Genomic DNA, 22251 nt, shown 5'->3' on the forward strand with positions numbered 1-22251 from the left:
TCCATCCTGAGAGAACAGTCCTCTGTCCATGAATACCTTTCAATGGCCATACATCCCAAAGCCCTACTTCATAGTACCACTGCCTGAGCCATCTGTTGATCGTCATAATCTTGTCAGACCTTTGTTGCCCTCTCTAGGAACAGGCAGAATCCCACTGAAGATCACCTGAGCTCTATTGTTCACATATGCATAGTCAGTGTATTTGATTCTAAAAACAGCAACAATTCATAATAATTAGTCCTTCTGGGGCAAATCTCAAAGTCAGACGTAAAAAATCATAGCATACAACTTTTGGACCCTTTTGCCCTTTCTTCTGGTAATTAGCGTCAACTTGGAAAAACTCTCCCTGCATCTGTCAATTCACAAGGCAGTGCCAGGAGATACGATACTGGGGTCCTGTGTTAGCCATGCCTGTATTACAGTCTTGGATAGATAATATGCTTTGCATGATACAAAGAAATCTGGTCTCATCAGAAATCACTACTATTGTAAATATCAGATTCTTTAATTGTAGGATTTCTCTCCTTTTCTAAATATCAGTCATCTGAGAAACATAAAAGGATGCATCATCTGCTTTAAAACTCCCGATTACAGTGGCGGTTCCTACCCAATTGTCTCTGAAACCTGATACATTGCTCTGTAAAATTTCCTGAAACTATGTTCTGGGTTCTGTTGCTTAATAGACTTCTTCTAGTAGAGAGACAATGTGGGTGAGGTAATACCTTTTATTGGACCATTTCTGCTGACAAGAGAGACAGATCTCTTCTTTCAGGTCACCTTGTCTCTCTAATACCCTGGGACTAACATGACTACAACAATACTGCATACTGTTTCTAGTAGGTAGCAGCACTAAAACCACAGAGATCATTAAGTATGTTTTTGAATAGCATTTTCATACTAATAATATCTTACGTATATGACTCCCACTACTGTAGTATCTGAGAGCTTCAATTTTTAATGCATTTATTTTCATGTGATTTGTGTTTAGGTTGCAGCATATAGTAAAGAGCTTTCATGTATTAGAATGATGCCTGATACATGATAAAAGCAACCATATTTTGGACATTCAAGTGCATCTGGAAAGAATTTTTGTTTGGCTGATTCTGTGCATGGTGACTGGCTTATTTTGGGGGAGAGGATCAGGAGAGAGGGCTAGGAACATAGGACTAATGGGCCAATATTTTTATTTTGTAGGGATTTTTGCTAGTCTGTCATGGAGGCTCCAAAGAAGGCTTGTTTTAGGTAGCAGTTTTAAACATACTAGTATAAGCACCTTCTCTACATATTCCTCAGACTTTGAGGCACCAAAAACTTTTATGCTTGATTTTTATTGTTAGATATGTATGCTAGACATATTTCTGGATACCTCATCCATCCAAAGGTCCAGTTCCTTCAGGTTCCTACTGAATTTGGCAATCTCTTCTCTTCCTGCTTTCTGCCTCCTCCATTTCTTTTTCCCAGGAGATCAGGCTAACCTAGAAAAGGTGGATCTTCATGCTGACTTGCTTCAAATAGTCCACTTCTTGCATGACTTCCTAAGAGTCTTTTTTATCACTTGCATTCTATTGATGGTTCTTGTTTCATGACATTAAGTCTGGAAGAAATTAGACTTAAGAAGGTGTATGAGAAGGTTGATAGATGCTGCGACCCCGGTTGCTGGAGCGGCAATACTGAGAATGCTTAGTCAGGGCAAACTGCTATAGTCCAGTGGACACAGACAATCCCCCAAACTGGTGGCTTATCCTATAATCAGGTTTCACTAAACCAGTAACAAAACAGCTTCTGTACTACTTTACTGGTTACCAAGAAGCCAAAATACCGTTCCCTTTAAGCTATACAGCAGGGGGTCTCAAACTCCCGGCCCACGGGCCATCTGTGGCCTGCCAGCTTCCCCAACGTGGCCCGCAGGGCTCCAGTAGTTTTGGGGCCGGGTCTCTCCCTTGCCCTCACCTGCTGCCCCGGGTGCTCCCCCCTCTGGGCCCCGGCAGCACAGCGGAGCTTAGCGGCATCTTCCTGCTCGCACCAGTGCCTGCCAGTCCCTCCCTGCGGCCCAGGGGCGGGGCTGTGCCTCTGCCTCCGCCCTGAGCGCCCCTGTGGCCAATGGGACGCTGTGGGGGTGGTGCCTCGGGGCAGACACATGCGGAGGCCCCCCAGCTTGCCCCGCCTTGGAGCCCCAGGTAAGCGATGCATCCTCCCAGAGCCTGCACCCCCATCCTCTCCTGCCCCCAAACTCCCTCCCAGAGCCTGCACCCAGTCCCCACACCTCCTTCTGCCTCCAAACTCCTTCCTGGAGCCTGCACCCCCTTCCCTCATGCCCCCATCCCCTACCCCAGACCCCCCCCCACCCAAACTCTGTCCCAGAGCCTTAGGCAGTTGGGGAGTGGAGTTTTTGGGGGGCGGGTTCTGGGCAGCATGAGTGATATTGGCCCGCTGGGAGGATTTGAGGACTGGCACAGGCCCTAAGGTAAATTGAGTTTGAGACCCCTGCTATACAGCCTTTGGCTCACACTGAGACAGCCAAGTCTAATGTAGTGTTGGTTACTAACACACTTATTCACCATATATAAAGTTTTACCAATCCCAAAGATCGGGCATATTACCCACCAGGTCAATGAATATTTCAGCTCTTGCCCAAGTACATACTTAGAGCCAGTCCTTATTAACTAAATCTAAGATTTATTAAAAGAGTTGCTTTGGTTAAAGATCATTATACATACACATATGAATAGAGTTCTTATGTCAATTTCATAGCAGATGGTGAAGCTGCTGATTTTGCAAAAATCTTTCTGGAATCAATTTAAAAGGTTATAGTCCAGTTGGCAGTCCATGTGCAGAGAGCTTGTTCAAATTCTTCCATGAGAATTTTCAGGGTGGATCCAGAATAACTTGGAGACCTCAGTCTTGTGGGCTTATACTTCCCCTGTCAAAGTTTAAGCAGATCTGAGATAGTAAGGATCAGGCCTGAGACTTCCTTTATAGCTGAAGTTCAGCAGTGGTCTCCGCAGGCCCTCCTGGGCTGAAGAGGCGTTCATGTATATTGTTGCTTTGAAGCTAATCTATTTCCTAGGCATACAAGGGTAACTAGTTGCATTCATTAGCACAAGGAAATTAACCATGAACCAGTTCGCAGGTAGTTTACTACAAACTTCAAACAGAAATGAAAACAATAATATTACACCACAAGTCTCATCTAAATAATGATATCCGCTTTTGATCTCTGAATCAATAGACTGTTTAGCATCTACAAGCTAATTAAATCACATTTTTAAACTTCGAACAAGATATAGGTAAGCACAGACAAATATAATTAGTATTTAATTCTCTACTGATACAGGCCTACATGTCAAGGATTCTAGCCTATTTAACATGGCTTTGCTAGCTATCTACAAGGAATGTCCCTGTTTACTATTTCAGTGTTCTTCTAATATGTCCTTACGGGTGGCTTTTAAGTCATCCAGCCTGCTGGTTACTTAACCCTCACTGGCTCAGCATCACAGAAGATTGTAAACTCTCAATAGCTTAAAGACGCCCTACTCTTGAGTGTCTGAGGACCCTTGTCTTAATCCTTGTGGGTCTTCAAGTCTAGTCTTTGGCACGCACTCATTTTGATGACCTGTGTAGCCAAATGTAAGAGTGAAAGTGCAAACTAAATATGTGATATGTCCCTTGTAATGGACCGATCAAGTAGCTTGCCTGTAAGTTTTTACTAAAACCTCTGATCATAACTACAGTAACTCCTCACTTAACATCCTCCCACTTAACGTTGTTTCAAAGTTATGTTGCTGCTCAATTAGGGAACATGCTCGTTTAAAATGTCATTTGGTTGCCTGCTCTGTCCACTGCTTGTAAGATTCTGTGGAAGAGCAGCGACTTTACAAGGGAGCATTGCACAAGTTCCTCTTCTCCACCTCCTTCCCCCTCCCTCTCAGTGCTTCCTCTACTGTCAAACAGCTGTTTGCCGTCGCTTAGGCCTTTCTGGGAAGGAGGAGCAGCAGAGAAGCGCCACGTCTCTGCCCCTCCCCCCCGCCAGAAAGTCCTAAGCGCGAAGCACTGGGAGGGAGGGGGAGGAGCAGGGAAGTGCCATGTCTCCGCACCTGCCCCTCCCTCTCAGAAAGTCCTAAGCACCACCAAACAGCTGTTTAGTGGCGCTTAGGACTTTCGGGGGGAGCGGGGATGTGACGTGCTCCGGAGAGGAGGTGGGAAGAGGTGGGCCTGGAGTGGAGCGGGGACAGGAAGAGGCGGGCCTGGAGCATCCCCCGGGAAAGTCGGCACCTGTTCTTCTCAGGGGAAGCTGCTGCTACTGCTGCGAAGGTGCTTCCTAGGGTCCTTGCCTGCAGCAGGCTGTGCCTGTGTCAAGTTTATCCAGGGGCACTTCCCAACCACAGTACAGTACTGTACAGTATATAATGCCTTTTGTCTGCCCCCAAAAAATTTCCTTGGGACCTAACCCCCTGCATTTACATTAAATCTTATGGGAAAATTGGATTCGTTTTAACTTAAAGTCGCATTTTTCAGGAACATAATTACAACATTGAATGAGGAGTTACTGTACTGAAAATGGTTTGCCAGTAGTTGCAGAAAACTTGTGCCTGGGTGCTCCACTCTGATAGCTCACTTGATGGACTTAACTCAAATCACTACCCTTATGATATCCTCACTGTGAGAGAAACTGGTATTCAAAAACATGTCAAGCAATGAAGTGGTCAGTAGTGCCTCTCATTTGACAAGTTTCACCTGTGTCTACCCTCAGTGGTTGCATGGTATGGAAGATACCAAGTGCAGGACTGTGTACTGGCAGCTGGCCTTACTCCTTTTGTGCTGAATGGGTGGTTGTTGAGTTTTTTTCTTCCTTTTCCCCCTGCACTCTACCCCATGTGAGTGGGTTGAGAGAATGTGGCTTCTGCCGAGTACAGTTTTTTTTATTTTTTGGAGGGAGGAAGAGAGGAGAAGAGCGTTTAAGACAGGGGTCGGCAACCTTTAAGAAGTGCTGTGCCGAGTCTTCATTTATTCACGCTAATTTAAGGTTTCGCGTGCCAGTAATACATTTTAACGTTTTAAAAAGGTCTCTTACTATAAGACTATAATATATAACTAAACTATTGTTGTATGTAAAGTAAATAAGGTTTTTAAAATGTTTAAGAAGCTTCATTTAAAATTAAATTAAAATGCAGAGCCCCCCGGACCGGTGGCCAGGACCCGTCAGTGTGAGTGCCACTGAAAATCAGCTTGCATGCCGCCTTTGGCACACATGCCATAGGTTGCCTACCCCTGGTCTAACAGTTCATGTGCTCCATCTGATCACCATCTGGAAGGTAAATAACTCCATGTTTGTGGCTTGGTTCTCCACTGACTTGCATCTTTTGTAATTGCATCTATGCAAAGGGAATGTAAAATGCTACCAGAATAGAACTTTACACTTGCTTGGATAGATATAAGCAACTACACAAGGTGCAAGTCAGTGGAGAATAAGGCCGAATACATTCACACAGCTGAAATGGAGCTAGTCTGGTGACTGACTCATAGATAGGAAAGCTAGGAGGAGAGCTTTTGGGGGTGTGGCTTTTTGCTTTTTGTTTTTAATTTAAAATGAAAACACAACCTTCTCAGAAGAGAGGAAGCAAAGCTCCATGTTTGCTTGTTAATAGTCTGTGTGGTAGACCAGACTGAGTGGTCCTCAATTTGTTTTATAGGTTTGTCAAATGTGCTTCTGTTTTAATTGTGTGTTTAGGAACTTGGATATAAAAAAGGGTGGTGAAAAGGAGTCAAACTTGCTCACTGAAAATCTTTTGATAACTTCAAAATGTTTTGGAACAATTGGCCTGCTCAGGACTGGCTTATAGTGAGAGATTGCTGTGTGTTGGAAATAGATGTTAGATTATGGTGGTACTTTGCATGAAAATTGAATTACCCCTGCAGTTTAAATAGTGTGCTTTTTTGCTCATCTTAAATTATAGAAGTTGACTAATGGTACAAGTTTATCCAGTTTAACAACTAACAATTGAGTTCTATTGTGTGTGTGAACTTTGTTTTAGATGAAACCCAAAGCAACTTTACATAATGAATTTTAATGAATGTTAGTGTGTAGAGCTCTCGATACAACACTTTACTTTCTGACTTGACTGTCAACTTATTGCCATGTCTGTAATGAACAATAAATGCCTGGCTCTTGTTATGTTCCTCTTTGGTATTTGGTTTTGTAATACTAATTAAAAAGTGACATTTGGAATAATGGAGTTCTTTACTTTTGCATAAACACATACAAAAATGTCGACATCACCAAGGAATATTGAAATATTAAGATGTTCATTCTTGCATACATGACTCTTGAAGTTTCCAAATGTCAGTTGAGCAGTTGGTTACAAAATAACTAAGTTTGCACATGGCAGAAAACATATACATGAAAGTATCTAGATAATTAGCTTCTTGCATCAACCTATTATGTCAGTGTACACACTACAGCCTTGCTTCTGCCGACATAAGTGTTCTCCTGCACCGGCATAACAACCCCACCTCCACAAGAGGCATAAGCTTATTTTGTGTAGTTAGGCCAATGCAGTGTCCCTGTAGACACTGTTACGTTCTTGTGAATTTCACTGTTTGGCTAGACTGAACATAAGTTGATTTCAGTTTATAGGGTAGACGTACCCTTAATTGTGTTCACATGGTTGAGTCACTTCCACGTTAGCTTTTTTTCTAAAGTAAAGAAATACTTTGGCGTCCAAAATTGCAGTTTAAGAGCATATGATTGTGATGTGTTCTCAGATACATCAAAAATCATCCCTGAAGCTTCCACCTTTGACTTTGAGTGTTTAAAAAATCAGAAATGGGAAATATGTGGATAAACTAACTATCTTTTCTAAAGAAAAGCCACTCTGCTAATAGTACTTAGCAAAATTTTACTAGTAGTGCCAGTTTCTTCCAGTCCCCTGGGATAGAAATTACGAGGTGCAAGGGAGAATATGGAGCTGCGGAAGGAGAACTTCCTTCAAAGCTGCCTTTTCTATTCATCCTTATGATCTGCCTGAAAGAATCTTCCAGCTCCTTATTGTAGCAAAAGATAATGAATTAACCCTCACAAACCTACTTCTTCTTCCTGGAAAGCCATATTTTCTTCTTCCTATGTCCAGTACTGCTTACAAAGTTTGTTTTACCCTGCCAAGACATTTAGGTTGCTCCACAAACCATTATAATAGAGCACAGATTACAAAACCAGGATAACCAGTAGAATCCATATTGACCGGGGGAAGAGTGGAGAAACCAACTAATGCACAAGACTTTTATTACAGCAACTCATTTCTCTCTTCTATATATAATATATGGAGAAATGCGCACATACACAGAGGTATTTGAGACACATTAATTTAAATTATGGCTGCAGCTGTCTGAATTTTCTTACTCCCTTAAGACTCAGCTATTGCGGAGCTGAGTATCTGCAACACCTGTTGAAGATTCTTTTCACTAGCTTCCATGTGCCCACCATGGAAAAAGCAATAGTCAAATGTTTGAATCTCTTTGTGTTACAGTACGTGCTGTTCTTATCTTCTGAAGTTACTTGATTTTTATTCTGTTTCTACCAACTGCCTTGCTCTGAAATGTTCCCTGTTTGCTTGATCTACATTTATCACTTGTTTCATTTATGCTACACCACTTAAAGGAATGCTCAAACAAGTAGTTTCTAAATTTTAGATTATGGGTTATTTCTCTCTTGAATTTTTTTTTTAAAGTTAAGAACAGAAATGTTACTTTTGGTTGAAAAGTGTGTGGGGGATTTTGTGTGTTTTTGTGTGTGTGTGTGTGTGTAGGGGGGGGTTTGTAAGGCTGACCATTATACTATTTCATAACAGAAATCAAAGATTGGTCATCTTAATCTTTTTCCATTATCCAAGTAGAGTGAAAAGCAAACTGAAGTGAACACTGTAAAGAAACAATTCTAATTATTATTAGGCCGTGATCGTCTAAGACTGTCTGTCTTTTTTTCCTCAGTGTACTGCTCCTTCATATACAAGAATAATTTGGAGATTATTTCTACACTGTCAACCTGTGTTCGCTGTTGTCACTCAATTGTTAACAAATAAATTAACAAAGATAATGCTTGTCCCTGAATAGATCCTTGTGGGATTCCAGCTGTTCTTGTCATTCCTTCTAATATACTTTAATAATGGCCTCAAAATGCTGTGATCTAGGTGATATTAATGACACTTGATGGGATGATTCCCATGACAGGAATGTTAAAATCAATGGCTTTAACCTAGTTAGGAAGGACCGAGTGCCCAAAAAGGGATGGGGAATGTCAAAAATGGTATTACCTGTTTCTGAGTTACTGATAACTCAGAAGAAAATAATCTTGAGTACTTATTGATCAATGTCTTAACAGATAAAGCACAAGGTTTGATACTGGTGTCTGCTACAGACCACCAAAGCATACTTGTGGAATAGGATGAGCATTTCCTTACACACCTGATTGTAATGTGTAAGAAAAATAGCTGTGAGATCATGGGGGACTCCAGTATGAGTGACACATGTACTGATAGCAGGAGACCTCCAGCTACCAGTACTAAAACATTCTTTGAATTTCAAATGTTATAGATGACAACTTCCTAACTAAGTGTTGCATTCAACATGGGAGAAAAGTCTATATTAGACCTCATCTTGACAGCTAAAGAGGAACTGATCACCAAAATAAAAAAATAATGGTAACTCTAGGTACAAGTGATTGACTTGATCACATTTATAATGTGCAAACAGAAAATAAAATCCAGACCAATGAGAGAGAGATATATAGATACGTGCTTTAAAACGGACAGTTTCACAAAGCTGAAAACAGTTGAATCAAATCAGCTGGGAGGAAGAATTTAATCAGAAAAACGTGAATGATAATTGGGAATCATTTAAGAACAATTTACTAGATCCTCTAAAAGCTACAATTGAGGAAGGAGACCACATTGATTCATTTTTTTTTAAATGACCTGATTTAGAGGGGCAGTGAAGGCAGCTATGACTTTTTTTTTTAAAGTTACAAATGGAAGAAACGAGATATTGATAGTAATGAATATGAATCAGAAGCTAGGGGTTGTAGAAAATTGATAAGGGAAGCAAAGGGACAAAAGGAAAAGTTTGTCACCAGCAGAGTTAAACTCCTCCTTCCTTATTGCTCTTAAGGTGATTAGGAACGAAAAGAATCCTGACAATGGCATCAGTCCATTACTAGATGGAAATTGTAGAATTATCATTAGTAATACATAAAAGGAAGAAGTATTCAATAAATATTTCTGTTCTATATTGGGGAGGAGGGCGTGGGGGCAGGTGTTATGTCATATACGACAACACTCATTCCATTCCACTATTATTTCAGGAGGATATTAAACATCAGCTACTAAAATTGACACTCGTCTGAACACCCCTCCCCCCCCCATCCTGTCCAGATAACTTGCATCCAAAGGTTCTAAAAGAGCTGGCTGAGGAGCCTGTTGGATTTTTAATGTTGGCTTTTTTTCAATAAATCTTGCAGCACTCAGCTCTTGGCCCTATGCTATTTAACATTTTTTATTGATGAAATGGGAAGAAACTATAAAGTAATCACTGATAGTTTGCTGATGACACATTGCATGAGTGGTAAATAATGAAGAGGACAGATCACTGTTTCAGTGCAATCTGGATTGATTGGGAAGCTGAACGGAAACAAAGAATGTGCATTTTAATCAGTTCAATGTAGATGTATAGATTAGGAACAAAGAATGCAGGTCAAACTTACATGATTCGGGGGGAGGGAGTCTATACTAAGAATAAGTGACCTTGGAAAAGATTTGGGGGTTGTGGTGCGCAGCTGAACAGGAGTTTCTAGTGTGACTCTTTGGTGAAACGGGCTAATGCACTTCTTGGATGCATAAATAGGGATATCTCAAGCAGGAGTAGAGGATATTTTATTTCTGTATTTGGCAGTGATGCGTCTGCTGATGGAATACTGAGTCCAGTTCTGGTGTCAGCAGTTCAAGAAGAATGTTAAATTGGAGAATGTTCAGAGAAGAGCCACAAGAAAACATTAAAGGATTAAGGATAAGAAAACATGCTTTATAGTGACTGAATTCCTTGAGTCATCTGCTTTTACAGATCCAGACTAACACGGCTACCCCTCTGATACTTGAGTCTATCTATTTACCTTAATAAAGAGAAAGTTAAGGGGTGACTTGATTGCAATCTCTAAGTATCTTAATGGGGAACAGATATTTAATAACGAGCTCTTCAATCTAGCAGAGAAAGGTATAACATGATTCAGTGGCTGGGAGTTGAAGTTAGACAAATTCAGACTGGAAATAAGGTGTGCATTTTTAACAGTGAGCAATTAGCTATTGGAACAACTTAGCCAGGGTCATGGTGAATTCTTCATCAGTGGCTATTTTAAAATCAAGATCGAATCTTTTTTTCTAAAGATCTGCTCTAGGAATTGTTTTAGGGAAGTTCAATTACCTATGTTATACTGCAAGTCAGACTAGATGATCAGAACAGTCCCTCCTGCCCTTGAAATCTATGAACAATTTAATCTGACCACAGCTTTTCTTTATCAGTTTTAAAAGACTGAAGTGAGCACCCCACACTCATTCTCTGCAATTCTGCTTAGACAGCAAGCACTCCACAGCTCATCCTGTCTATCTTTACAAGCAAGCTGCTAGACAGATTTTAAAAAAAAGACTCAAGAAGGACAAGTTTACACTTAAAACATTGCATTGGTGTAGCTGCACTGGTGCAGTAGTGCCACTATAGTGCTTTAATGAAGATGCCCTATGCTGGGAGAGAGCTCTCCCATCGGTGTTTATAATCCATCTTCATGAGAGACAGCAGCTATGTCAACAGGAGAAGCTCTCCTGCCAGTGTAGTGCTGTGTACAGAGGGGGTTAGGTCAGTATAACTACGTCGGTCAGGGGTGTAGATTTTTCATACCCCCGAGTGATGTAGTTTATACCAATATCTGTCTGAAGTTTAGATCAGACCCAAGAAACCAACCCTAGGAAAACCTTACCAATTCATGTTCAAGTCTTGGGGAGAAGTTAACTAACACACTGCCAAGGGATTACATTTAAAACTCTTATTTTGCTAGTCTCAAGTTAAAACAGCATTTTAATATTCCCGCAGTTTCTCCTGTATATCTACAAGAGTTAAACCATGGAATCCTGGACAGGAGAAGGGGGGTAGTGGGCTAATCAGTGGGGTTTAATGAGATTTAAGATTCTTAACATTGGTTAATTGTCCTCTCAAGACCACTCCTTAAATGGCTGCTTCTAAGTAGCTGATTTAAATATTTTTCTTGGTTTCATAGGATGTAGTTCAGACTGCTTACTTTGCCAATTATATACTGGTTAATTATTTTGCTAATAATGAACAGGTCCACCTGCCCTGCAACAAAGCTATTTTGCCCATCTAGTTATCTAAGGATATACTAAAGAATGGATTCACAATAATTTTTGGGAAACAATATACTTTGGTCTTAATTTACCAAGAGGAAATCACACTTCAGAGGTATAGTCTCTAAGTGCTCCACAATAACATGCAGAAAAGGTTGTAATGGAAGTAAATTATTTTATCTTTTATGTTCAGTTATTTGTGTTCCCTTTTCCTTTTAAAAAATAATAAAATAGCCATGGTTATTAACTGTAATTATTTTGCTTGGTCTTGATCATGGTGTCCGTTAAGGTAAAAACAACCCTGTAACTGAATAGTGGGAGTCACACCCCTGAGTTGACAGTTACAGTTAGTAAGAGTTGACCTATTATTTCTTAATTCTCTAAACTGATATATTTTTCGTAATTTTTAAAACAAAATTACTTGGCATCCAGCAGTTTACAACTATCTCTTTCAACCCCACATATCTTACACAAAAGGTAAGGCAAAACATAGTTCTACTTACTTTGTATTTGTTGTAAATTATTTTCAACACTAATTATGAATTTATAGTTACAATGAAGGTCAAATTTATTTAGGCTTGGCAGAAAATTTGATTTTTTTATATTTTATAAATATAAATAATATATATTTTATAAATATAAATATAAATAGTTGGTAATATTGATGTTTTGTCTTTAAGCATGTTAATTTTTATCATTTTCAGTTGCACAAAACTATGGGGGTAAGACAATTACTTAATGATATGCTGAGATTAAAAAAGTAAAAATTTTTGTAATTGTTAAAATACAAATTGTCAGCATTGCATATCCAAACACACAAAGTAAGTATCCTTAAATCAAACTCTAAATTCTCAAGCAGCATTTTCTCCTTTTTATTATTGATGAAAATAGGGGTAGGGGTGTGTGTGTGTATGTGTGTATGAGTACAGTAATGCCTCACTTAAGGTTGTAGTTATGTTCCTGAAAAATGCTACTTTAAGCGAAACAATGTTAAGTGAATCTAAATTCCCCATAAGAATTAATGTGGGGGGGGGGTTAGGTTCTGGAAGAGGGTGTGATATTTCCCAGGAAATGCCTTACTGCTAAATGATGAACTAGCACTCGCTGAGCCCTCAAGGGTTAACACGTTGTTAATGTAGCCTCACACTGTACAAGGTACCATGAATGGAGGGGGGAGAGGCACGCGTGCGCACACACACACACACACACTGTGTGTGTGTGAGAGAGATGTGCATTGCCCCTTTAAGTACGTTGACCCCACTCTTAAGTATATTACCTTTTTAAGTAGATGAGCAATTTGAGACAGCAGCTGCTGCCAGCAAGCTCCCTCCATCCTGAGCACTGTCATCTCTCTTCCCCCACTCCTCCCCTGGCTCTGTGGAGATAAGGTACAGAAGCGGGGGGGGAGGGGGGCAGGAGTACATTAGCACCCCTCTTCCCCTTTCCTCCCTCCCTGCCCTCCGCCCCGCACAGAAAGCAGGAGGCTCCCAAGAGCAGCTCCAAGGCAGAGGGCAGGAGCAGCAGGGGGAGGGGCAGCTGAACTGCCCAGCAATTGATAGCCTGCTTGGCGGCTGCTGCACTGGGAACTCTAGGGAGGGTGAGGAGGGGCTGCTCGTCCAGTGGACAAAGCAGGCAGCTGCCAAACAACATTATAAGGGAGCATTACGCAACTTTAAGCGAGCATGTTCTCTAATTGATCAGCAACGAAACGACATTGATCGGGACGACTTTAAATGAGGAGTTACTGTATTGTGAAATTAGTGTTTACTGATAAATCTAATCATTCCAAGTCTAAATTAATTAAATGACACTTTTAAAAATAAGCTGTAAATATCTCTGTCCTAACTATATCTTTCTGGTACAAATCCCTGTTTTCAGCTTTTCATCCCATCCTCTATAAGAATGCTTTAAAAAAAAAATAAAAAAATTTAGAACTATTTAGAACAGATCAGTTTACTCTGTGCCATGTCTGAAGGAATTCTAGAACATTCTGGATTTCCCTTGCTCATTTAAGGCATAGTCCTTTTAAATGTACATAGTAGTTTCCCTACAAAAGGAATTGGGGTTTACAAGAAGAATACAGTAGAACCTCAGAGTTATGAACTGACTGGTCAACCACACACCTCATTTAGAGCCAGAAGTACGCAATCAGGCTGCAGCTGAGACAAAAAGAAATATAGTACTGTACTAAACTACTTGAAAAAAAGAAGGGAAAACTTAAAAAAAAAAATTGACAAGGTAAGGAAACTGTATGCTTGTTTCATTTAAATTAAGATGACTAAAAGCAGTATTTTGGTTTTTTCCATAGTAAAGTTTCAAAGCTGTATTAAATCAATGTTCAGTTGTAAACTTTTGAAAGAACAGCCATAATGTTTTCTTCAGAGTTACAAACATTTCAAAGTTACGAACAACCTCCATTCCTGAGGTGTTCATAACTCTGAGGTTCTTTGTTACCAAACGTTTGTACAGATCTGTCATCAGCTGTCTCATAATGCATACACTTTTTGTTTTATAACTCTCTATCGTGATAGGAAGATGTGTATCAAACTGAAATCTGTTTCCTGTAATAGTAATTATATTAATCTACTGATGCCTGTCAGAAAGTAAGACAGATTTTATTTGGAGGTGTTCCCCCTCGGTGACGTTTCATTATCATTATCCCTTTCTTTCTATCACCCCACTCTTTCCTTATTTTTGAAGTCACTGGCTTGAAAAAATGACTTGTTCTAAGGTAATCTCTTCCTCCTACTTAATTCCTACTTCCAGTCGTAATGTTCAGTTTTTGTTCAAGATTTTTTTTCTTGAAATCACTGACTCACTGAATCCTATTTCAATAGAAAACAGAAGGAAGAAAAGTCTTTCATAATAAAAGGTTGCATACAGTACTAGTGGAGACCCCTCTTATGGGTGAGGGGTGTAGAGGTAAATCACTAACTGCATGAAGCCAGTCTTGTAGGCTCTTGCGTTTCTTGCTGGGTTCCATTGGAGCAGAGGACAGAAGCTTTGGCCTTTGGGATAGTATCTGAACCTTTGGCTGTACATGCGTAAGATGACTCCTGTGGTTGCTCGGGAGCACAAATGGAAGGCTGGTGACTTTGAAGGAACCATCATTTCAAGGAGCATACTTGCATGGCCCTTGATACTGGCCTGTGCCCCGCTACTCACTGTCAGTCTGCGTGCATGCATGTGTGCAGTATAATGTACCTATTTAAAGTTGTCATGCACTGTATATATTAGTAATTTCATCACAAGTTTTATAAATTCAAACTGCACATGATAAAACATCTAAGTTTCCACTTTTTAAAAACTTTTTATTTCTTTCCATTGATACAGGTTGAATCAAGAGACACTCTAAACAGTATTGCCTTGAAATTTGATACGACACCGAATGAACTGGTTCAGTTAAACAAATTTTTCTCCCGAGCAGTTGTTCCTGGACAGGTATTATCTATTAATTACCTCAACATAAACTGGGTGTGGTGGAAATAGAGGAAGATGTTCAGAATGCTAGTCTACCACTTCTACTGAAAACAATGGGATGTTTTGCTCAACCTATAAGACATCCTATCTTTTGAAGATATATTTAGGATTCTTCAGTTAGAGTTAGTGAACTCCAGACACCCACTTGGATTACTCAGTTGAGTAACTGCTACCAATGGGAGTTAGTCACAGTCTAACCCAGTCTTTACTATCTCTCTTAAATTAAATTTGGAAAGATTTGATAAAAGCAAGCATGTTTAGAATCATAAGGTAACTTTTTCAGGTTCAAGACAAATTTATTTTTTTGTAAATGGATATAGGATAAATATTGGGCACTAGTAGCCTTTCTAAAGCTATAAGCATGACTTACTGCTACTGTTACTTCCAGCTGCTGCAGAAACTAACTGTGCAACACCATTCATGTCATTCCCAAGAGAATGGATCTGAGAAGCAAATAAATTTAGAGTAACCTAGTTTTTGGCATGCTTTGTAAAGAGTTGAATCAGGAAATAGATGACCAACTTTTTTTAATTGGGTTGAATTCACTGAATGTGTTCCCTAGCAGTAAATCTTATTGACTCTAAATAATAGACTAATAGCAATCTATGAAAAGGCCAGAGAAATGGTACACTTTGTGCAAGTATTCATAATAGTATTTATTACAGCACTGGACAAGTTTGAATTGGTGTTTCTGGGCATGCTGTAAATTTCTTACTTTATAGTCTTCTGTTTACTTCTGCACTATTATTACTGCTAACAGTCAGCCTTAATATAGGTTTACAGAATTTTAAATATTTAAAGGCTCAAAAATACATTCTGCCAGTATATATTTACTCATTTAATGAATTGCTTTAAACAAGTTGTTTGTTTTATTGTACACTGTTTGACACATCATGATGGAAACCAATGGGGGATTCTTTTATATGGCATGTTTCTATGATATGTCAATACATTCTTTGTCTCATGAACCTATTAATAGAGAAGATTTTATTAATACTGCTTGCCTTGCTAGAAGAGTGACAGTAAAATTGGTAATTCACAACTAGATCTGTATTTTTAAAAAAATTCTAAAGCCTAAATTAACTCCAGCAGAACAAATTTCATAAAATAACTTGAGACAACAAATCTGCATCAAAATGTCAATGAAACTCTTAATGTAACTGTTAACTACAGCCTGTGTTCAATTTCTTTATAGATTTTATATGTTCCTGACCCAGAATATGTTTCTAGTGCGGAGAGCTCCCCATCTCTTAGTCCCATAAGTCCCTTGTCACCTACATCTTCAGAAGCTGAATTTGACAAGGCTACAGTAAGTGTAGGTATATGTGTTTCAAGGGCAATAACAATCTTCTCCATGTTTAATGAGATGTGTGCAGTAACTGATTAAAAGATAGGAAACAAAGGGTAGGAATAAATTATCGGTTTTTAGAATGCAGAAAGGGGTAAATAGTGGTGTCTCCCCAGGGTCTGTACTTGGACCAGTACTGGTCCACATATTCATAAATGATCTGGAAAAGGGGGTAAACAGTCAAGTGGCAGAATTTGCAGATGATACAAAACTATTAAAGACAGTTAAGTGCAAAGCAGACTGTGAAAAGTTAGGAACAGGTCTCATAAAACTGGGTGACTGGGCAACAAAGTGGCAGATGAAATTCAGTGTTGATAAATGCAAAGTAATGTACATTGGAAAACATAATCCCAACTATACATATAAAATGATGGGGTCTAAATTAGCTGTTACCACTACCAAAGAGATCTTGGAATCATTGTGGATAGTTCTCTGAAAACATTCACTCAATGTGCAGCGGTAGTCAAAAAAGTGAACAGAATGTTGGGAATCATTAAGAAATAAATAGAAAATAAAACAGAAAATATCATATTGCCTCCATATAAATCCATGGTACGCCCACATCTTGAATACTGTGTGCAGATGTGGTCTCCCCATCTCAAAAAAAGATAGATTGGAATTAGAGAAGTTTTTTTAGAAGAGAGCCACAAAAATGATTTTGGGGCATGGAACAGCTTCCATATGAGGAGATATTAATAAGAGTGGGACTTTTCAGCTTGGAAAAGAGATGACTAATGGGGATATGATAGAGGTTTATAAAATCATGACTGATGTGGAGAAAGTTAAATTAGGAAGTAGTATTATTTACTTTCTCATAACACAAGAACTGGGGTCCAAATTAAATTTAATAGGCAGCAGGTTTAAAACAAATAAAAGGAAGTATTTCTTCACACAATGCCCAGTCAACCTGTGGAACTCCTTGCCAGGGATATTGTGAAGGCCAAGACTATAACAGGGTTAAAAAAAAATAGATAAATTCATGGAGAATAGATCCATCAATGGCTATTAGCCAGGATGAGGTCCCTGGCCTTGGTTTTGCCAGAAGCTGGGAATGGGTGATGGATGGATCACTTGATAATTATGTGTTCTGTTAATTCCCTCTGGGACACCTGGGATTGGCCACTGTTGGAAGACAGGATACTAGGCCAGATGGACCTTCGGTCTGTCCCAGTATGGCCCTTCTGATGTTCTTATATGCAATAATTGCTCCTGGGGGATTTCTGTGCAAAAAACCTCCAAAATTCTGGTGCAGAATTGCAAAATTCTGCATATTTTATTTGTCAGAATAATGCAATATAATCACACCAGTTTCACTTATTTTGGTAATTTATTTAAACTGCCATATAGAAAGAAAATCAAAACTGTTCCTCTTTTCCTAAACACATGAAAGTAAAGTACTTGGTAACCAATACCTTGTATTCCAGTTATAATCCTGGATTTTCATTTAAATTACATTACATTACTTTGAATTTGGTTTTTGGCATTCTGTAAAGTAGAATGTCACTTTACATTGTTCAGACTTTCACACATGAAGGTCGTACAGTTTTTTGCTAATCATTGTCCTTCATTTTTTTTAAATAATAAGTAAAATAGATCCTGAGCTGTAATCTAACCTGATTGTGCCTCTCTGGCACAGGAAAAAAGCGAGGAAGCACATAGACCTTCCTAACTGAGGATTCCGTTACTGCCATTTACAATAAAGCTCCTTTACACCACTATGGCAAGGAGACTAAGAATGGGAAAAATTAACAATGGGAACATTAGCAGCCTGCCTGCCTAGTTACATTTCTGCTCTAACTCAGGGACAGAGCCTGCTTCACACAGCCCTATGCCTCCAAGCCCGGGATGCAGCAACAGCGAGCGAGAGGGATAGAGCGAGTGTCTCTCACTCGTTCGCATGCAAACTCGCACCCAGTCCCACCCCCTTAACTCTCTCCGTGCTCAGCCTCCCTCCTCCTTCCCTACCCCCTCCCAGTGGAGATCTGCTCTCTGCTGCCGGTTGCTCCCAGCAGGTGTGCCCGAGCTGCCGGGGAAGAGGCATGTGTTCCCCACAGATTTCTTTGCTTCCCCCATTTTGGAGCCAAGAAATCTGTGGAAGGTATGAATTCCCCCAGGAGTGAGTAAATCTAAAAAAAAAAACAACTAGTTTTGGTAGAGGCACGAGTGACCTTATATTTGTTTTAATTAACTTACTTGGATTTGTATACTCAAGATATATGGGCAAGTTTAAAATCCTACATGTAATATTCCTAAACTGTGTTACCCAGAACAATTTTTAATTTCTTCAATATAATTATTTCGGGGGGAATTCTGTGTGACTGCGGAGGCGCAGAATTCATGTGTCCCGCAGAATTTTTTTTCTCCGCAGAAAATACATTTCTGGCCAAGAAGTGGTGCAGTTCCACCTTTTGCCCACCAGGGCCTGCTGTGGTGGCCGAACAGCCAGCAGCATGAAAACAGCCAGCTGTTCTGGTACCACAGCAGTCTCTGGGGAGCAGAAAGTGGAACTGCAGCATTTATGGGACAGAATGTATTTTCTGTGGGGGTGGGGGAAAATTCTGTGTATGCTCAGTGCTGCAGCATTCCTGCAGGAGTAGAAGTTCATCACAGCACTCTGCCCACAGAGCCAGGTTAGGCCAGAGCGAGGCACACAGGGCTGCTGTGGGGTCAAACACGGGGGTTCAGAGTGGGAGGGACAGACTGGGGTCTGGGCTCAGGAGCTAGTAGGGTGACAGTGTTGAACCAGGGGACAGGGGCTGCAGGGATACATGAGATCGGGGAGGAGGCTGCAGGGACCCATGGGGATGAGGGGTGCAGGGATCGGGGCAGATGTGCCTGCCTGAATGGGAGAGGCTTGGGATCAGGCTCCCCAACTCCCTAACAATCCTGACCTCCTGCCCCTCCCCCCAAAATAAACCTGTTCAATACTTTTCCCACCCACACCCAACAACTCACCAGATTCTCTCCAGGCTCCTTCCCTCTCCCTCAACTCTTCCATTACCCCTGACTCCCCCAAGCCTTTGCACTGCTTCTGACAGGTGCAGGAAATACAGTTCTGTATTGTAATATAAATGAATTACTCAAAATTCCGTATTAATGTGCCTCGTAAGGAATCTATTTGTCAAAAAAAAAAATTACCTGAATCTTTTTTTGGTCTGTATTGTTACAGACGTACTTGCTGACAGATTTTGAAATTAATTAACAAAATAATTGATACTGGCATGATTATATTGTATTATTTTGACAATCTGCAGTATTTTAAAATACGGTGTGCAGAATTCCCCTAGGAGTAAATATAGTACTGTTTTGTTTGAGTTTTTTGTACTTCATTTGGTTCAGATAGAGACCTATATAGATCAGTTGAGTCACTTTCACTAACTGGTTCATATATGGTTTGATCCACAGCTCATTGAAACTAATAATCTCTTCCATCTCTTTACATTTTTCGGATGTCAGTAATATGTAAAGGCTGAAACTAGCTTGCCATTGAAAATCTAGTTTATAAGTATCCCTTTTCCACGGAATGTTAGTCACTGTTAAGCAGCATTGCTCCCTCAGCTTGACATCTAGACACCCAGTCGGTCTTCCTGTCACTTCAAATAATGTTCATCAGACCCAGGTCATGGACCGTCACAACTTGTCTGTCCACTTTCCAAGACAGTGGATCCATATGGGCAATTCTCAAAGAAGGAAGTTACTGTGATTCTTCAAGGTGATTTGCCATATCAAATTTGCCATTTGCTCACTGCTTGTGTTCCATCTTCTTTGGAGTCTCTTTACAAAGGATTCCAGACATAGTGGAAAGAATTTATGGATGGGATTACATCATTGTAATCTCTTAGAAATCTGCGTGACAGATGTGTCGTGGTGAGTGGCATAAAACAGATGCTGTTATCTAGAAGAGACTTGAAGATCACTTGTGGGGTGCCTATTCTCCGGGGATGGTGTTCCATAAGATCAGTTCTCTCTAAAAAACAGCATTTTTGTGGTAAAGGAACAGTGTTTATTCTTACAAAAATTTCTCTTTTTAAAAATAAAAAACCCTGAAACCACAGCCACTTCCCCGCTATTAACCAACCTTTCTTAACTTTTATATTGGTCACACACATAACTTGAGCCTCATGTATTTGTGAAAACAATGTGCAAGAATTAAAAATTTCTAGTAGTTTATTTGAAATCTTGCTTTCATTTCCAATATACAATACAACACCTTATTTATTTATTTTATTTTTAACACACACAGAAACACCACACCATGAATATTGCTCCACAACAGATGAGTAATGTAGCCTAAAGTACAAATGCTCAAGCTCTATGGACCTAAGTCTGCACCACCTTATACATAATTTGTAACATCAAATAGGTGAATTATTCAGTTTATTCATAAATTTTTTCATCTACTTAAACATATTGTACTAGGAAACTTATCAAAGTTTGACTTAAACTTAACATAGATAGGGACTATATTCCATTTGAAATCTTTAGTACATATTTAATAAAGACATAGAAATAAAAAATACATGTGCATGTTTCCATTAGAAAACAAAGCAAAGTGGCAAAACTAAGATTTGGTGAATAGTTCTAGTCTGATAATGAGTGATGAAGGATTATATAGTAGTGGGAACTGGCCAGATTTCTAGGTAGCAACAGAAGCAGTTTTTAAATTTCTGAATCTTAATTTTTGCTAAAAGTGAAACTCTGGGACAAAGTTTCCAGTTGGCAGAACTTCAATTTCTCCCGTGAATGTTAGAGCTCTGACCCTCTTCATCCTCCTCCTTAGCTTCCTAATACTACTCCTCTCTCTGGCTGCAGACCCTCTTCCCAGTTATCAAATTCTTACGTCCCCTTACTCTTTTTTTTATGCAGTCATGAATGGTCTTCTCTAGGAAACTGAAAATTCTGCAATACTGTAAAACTAAGGAAAAATCTACAAAAAGACATTCCTAACTTTTTATTCCTTCTAAGAATAACATTTTAGAAAAATTAGAATAGAGAGATGAATTCAGCAGACAGATTGAGAAATAAATCACTCAAAAGTGAAAGAAAAAGAACTGTGTCCTCCGCATCAGGACACACAACTGTAAGGCTAACTGTCAGAATGTCCTGTATGTGCTAAGAAACAGTTGTTATCCTACTTGTTTTTGAGAGGTTATTTGCTCATCTGAACGTGGGAGTCAAAAGGTACAGTAATCACTAGGATTTGTTAAAAACAATTAGCTTATCCATGGTAAGTGGATTCTGTGATCATTTTGGTTTTTTTTTTAATTGGGATTACCAGTTAGAATGTCTGTATCTTAGTCAGAAGGCTTATTTTAAAAATTAAGCAATATTTTAAAAGGGAGGGAGTGAATTTCCACGTGACTTGCACAGAATCACTCTTCAACATTACAGTGAATAAATCAGCCTACTTTTTAATTATATCAAGTACTTGCAGCTTTCTGTAAAGTTGTGACTTATATTGTGTATACTAGCGATGTGCCTTGAAGCTAATATTTGTATTCAAACATGGTTATGAGAACCTGCTTTGGGATTGTGCTGGAAGGGCAGAGTGCAAGGACACACAGTGTATATGGGTTCCTATCTACCAATCTGATAAACCATTGCAAAAGAGGCTCTAATAAAGACGGTATAGCTTCTGAAAACTTGAAATGCCACTTTGGATAATGTTGAATAGCAGTTATGAATCTAGTACTTTAAGAGATCTTTCAGAGCAGCAGTTTTAAACTAATTATCAGAGAGGAGAAATGTCAGTAATTGGAAGCAATACAAAATTTTTCCACCAGCATGTCTGCCTACTTTGTACCCACCATTCCTACAATGTCTCATTTGGCCACTATCACTGTTTAATCTAGTTTTGCTTTGCTTGGGGAAAATGTGATCTAGAAATAACTATAAATGATTGAAAACAGTTTACTATATCTCTTCTGAGTTGGAGAGAACTGATACTGAGGGGTTTTTATACAGTGCCATAAAGATGCATGGCATTTGGTGGGGGGGAGGAAGGGGAGAGAAGAATTCTGCCTTGAG

The 22251-nt window shown here is 39.5% G+C and overlaps 1 protein-coding gene across 1 annotated transcript in view; it reads left to right on the forward strand.

Annotated features, from left to right (window-relative positions):
- Positions 1 to 22251, forward strand: part of OXR1 (oxidation resistance 1) — a 472825-nt gene that overhangs the window by 346477 nt on the left and 104097 nt on the right. The window contains 2 exon segments of the mRNA XM_039522142.1: positions 14730 to 14837; positions 16072 to 16185. Of these exon segments, the coding sequence (XP_039378076.1) occupies positions 14730 to 14837; positions 16072 to 16185 (222 nt within the window).

Source organism: Mauremys reevesii, linkage group 2, assembly GCF_016161935.1.
Source record: "Mauremys reevesii isolate NIE-2019 linkage group 2, ASM1616193v1, whole genome shotgun sequence".
In the NCBI taxonomy this organism is placed as follows: Eukaryota; Metazoa; Chordata; order Testudines; family Geoemydidae; genus Mauremys; species Mauremys reevesii.